Source organism: Orbilia oligospora (assembly GCF_000225545.1).
Source record: "Orbilia oligospora ATCC 24927 unplaced genomic scaffold scaffold00189, whole genome shotgun sequence".
In the NCBI taxonomy this organism is placed as follows: domain Eukaryota; kingdom Fungi; phylum Ascomycota; class Orbiliomycetes; order Orbiliales; family Orbiliaceae; genus Orbilia; species Orbilia oligospora.
In genome coordinates, this window is record NW_011645746.1 from 1 (window position 1) to 2898 (window position 2898).

General features: G+C 44.8%; 1 protein-coding gene across 1 annotated transcript; it reads right to left on the bottom strand.

Annotated features, from left to right (window-relative positions):
• Positions 1-1501: 1501 nt before the first annotated feature.
• Positions 1502-2731, bottom strand: AOL_s00189g2 (uncharacterized protein; the record flags this gene model as incomplete). The annotated part of the gene is made up of 1 exon (XM_011128611.1): positions 1502-2731. One exon carries the CDS (start codon positions 2729-2731, stop codon positions 1502-1504), a length of 1230 nt encoding a protein of 409 aa, XP_011126913.1.
• Positions 2732-2898: the final 167 nt, after the last annotated feature.

Here is a 2898-nt window from a genome sequence, read left to right on the forward strand (position 1 = left end):
GTGACACTATCTCCTTCTTCAAGGGAAACTTCGTCATACAAAATTCTCGTGCGGGATCTTCTTGTAGACGGGGAAATAGTCCATATGGGGTGTTGGGTTTGTGAGGGGAATTTCGCGTGGGACAAAATTGTATACGGGAAAAATACCGTACGGGAGAATCAAACAGGGGGTTTTCTGACACGGGAATTCCCACAAGGGAATACTACCGTTATGGTTTTGTTGGTTTTTTATGGAAACAAAATTGTAGTACAATTCTGTGCCGTACAGGATTATATAAGCAGGTACATGTATAAGAATATCAGTTTGAAGCAGTGAGAACGAAATCAAACTTAAACCATTAAACATTCTTCAAAGTGCGCAATCAACACATCTTTTATACTTGCTATGTTCAGAAAGGGAGTTCAGAAACATCGAAAAGAAAATAAAACGGCCAACGAGTCCCGGAAAGAGTGGGCTCGTCGAGTTCTTGAAGATTTCGAACATTTCGGCGTTATAGCGGCAGAAGCGTGTTCGTTTTGTAAGCGGGGCGGTCATTCGTGTGAGATGATGGAGGGCTTTAAAAGTTGTTCCATATGCGTCAAGCATAGGAAGGGAAAATGCAATGCGATTCCATGTGAGTGTTTTTGTCGTAGATCCTTCTACGGGTGCGTGCTGATATATTTGCCAGTGGCACGGATTTCTGAGGTGAGAGTTTCGAAAACTCAACAGCTTCATGAAATCATGGGAAGGCTCGAAAATATCCAGCAAACAGTCCAAGATGATCAAAACAAATTGGCGGAAAGTCAAAATAAGTTATCGGTGTCTCTTGCCGAGTTCCACAAGGCGGCGGCGGAGTTGAAGCGTTGTCAACAAGAGTTGTCCATTATTACTGAGAAGCATCGTGAGAGCTTAGCGCATGCAGAAGCTTTACTCATGGAAGAGGATCCATTAGAGGAGGTTGATGGGGGGGATCCAGGTATACAAGAACAATTGAATTATCTCAGGGGCGACGTGTGGGATTTAGGTCCTGAGTGGGTAGATAATGGGGAGGCGATTCCGGAGGAGGTCCTGGGGGCTGCCATGGAACCTTTGAGTTATTTCGCGGGTTCTGTGGACATAGGGAATCCTTTCGCGTTCTTTCGAAGGGGGGAAGAGTTTTCGATGGAAAATTTTATGGAGGGTATTTATGGGGATGTTCAAAACAATCTTGCTTGATTCCTTCTTGTATTCGTAACTCTTTTCAATTTCAAACAAAATGCCTTGTCGAGAGTTTCTTCTTGCGTTCGCGGAGTCTCTGACTCCTAATATCGTTTCTTTGTCTGGGGGAATTCGTTCGTTGCGTGCCTTTCTGTTGGCGTGGCCTGCTCAACGAGAAGTTCTAGGTGAGCTTCTTCGACGCTGGGAGGCTAGGGAGGCTGATTTAGACTGGTTGCACCAGTGGTGCATAAGGGGGTGTATTTGTGGTGAGGGGTGCCGTTAGGTGTGTGCAAGCCATGAATGTTATTGTGATTTTCGCTTCTTGCTAATCGGCATTCTTCCTAGGTCGTCCACGTCTTTTCTTTGGCGCTGCGTTGCCCTGCTGAGCGAGCATCCCGGGTTGCCTTAGATAGGACTGGATGAGTTCTGGGGAGATGTTTTCCTCTGGCTGCCAGGAGTCGTCTTCTGGGCCATAGGGTAGAGACCATCGAACAAGATACTCGTTATTCTCATTAGGTCCTTCGAGGATCTTTTCGACGTCGTATTCGGTGTAATCGTCGTATTCGATTTCCATGTCTTCTGGGTCTTCCCGTAGTCCAGGTGGAGCGGGTTCCAAGAGAGAAACATGAAATGTGCGATGAATTCGTGAGGGTCCAGGTATGTCCAATTCGTATTGGTGTTTACCCAATTGTTTTTTGATTGTGTAGGGGCCGTATTTCTGAAAATCAAGTTTTTTAGGGCGCTTGGTTTTCAAATTTCGCGCAAGCAGATATGCTTTATCTCCTTCTTTTAATAAAGGAGCTTCTAGATGCTTTTTATCATAGTAATGAGCCATTCGTTCTTGAGAGAATTGAAGGTCTTTCCTAAGGATACTATGAAGATTCTTCATTTTTTCCATATGTTCTTCAGCATCAGGCACGACTTCTTTTGGTCGGAGGGGAGGTAAAAAGGCTTTTGGAGTCCATCCACGCAAGACTTCGTATGGCGATAACTTCGTGGTTGAGTGTTGAGAGGTGTTGTATGCAAATTCGGCAGAGGGGAGGAGAGATATCCAATTTGTCTGCGCATAATTCACAAAACATCGGAGATATATTTCGAGGGTCTGAATCAGACGTTCTGAAGCACCATCCGTCTGAGGATGTGCCTTAGAAGCAATATTCAGTTTGGTGCCAGTCTGGTTCATGACTGATTGCCAATACTTGCTCTGAAAGAGTCGATCTCGGTCGCAGATGTGTTTGTGTTGGATTCCGTATTTGGAAAAGACATGTTGGAGGTAGACATGTTGGAATTCGGTTGTTCCGAACTTTTCATGCCATGGTATGAAGATAGCGGTTTTCGAGAATTTGCAGGTGATAACTAGGATTTCGTTGAAGATGAAATTGGTAAGTGGGTCTCGTGAGGGTTGCATTCCTTGAATAAAGTCATAGGTAATAACTTCAAAAGGTGCACAGGGTACGTCGTGGGGTTGGAGAGTTCCGTAGGGCTTATGTCGATTGGGCTTATTTCGACAGCACATGTCGCAAGTTTTGATGTATTCTTCGATATGTTTTCTCATGTTAGGCCAGTAATACGATTTCGTCAGGAGTTCCTGAGTACGATCTACTCCTAAGTGGCCATGAGCGGGGGAGTCGTGGTGTTGAGAGATGATTTCTGTTTGGAGTTTCTTCGAGGGAATGTAGAAAGCGTCACGAAATAGAATGATTCCATCGTGAAGTTCAAAAT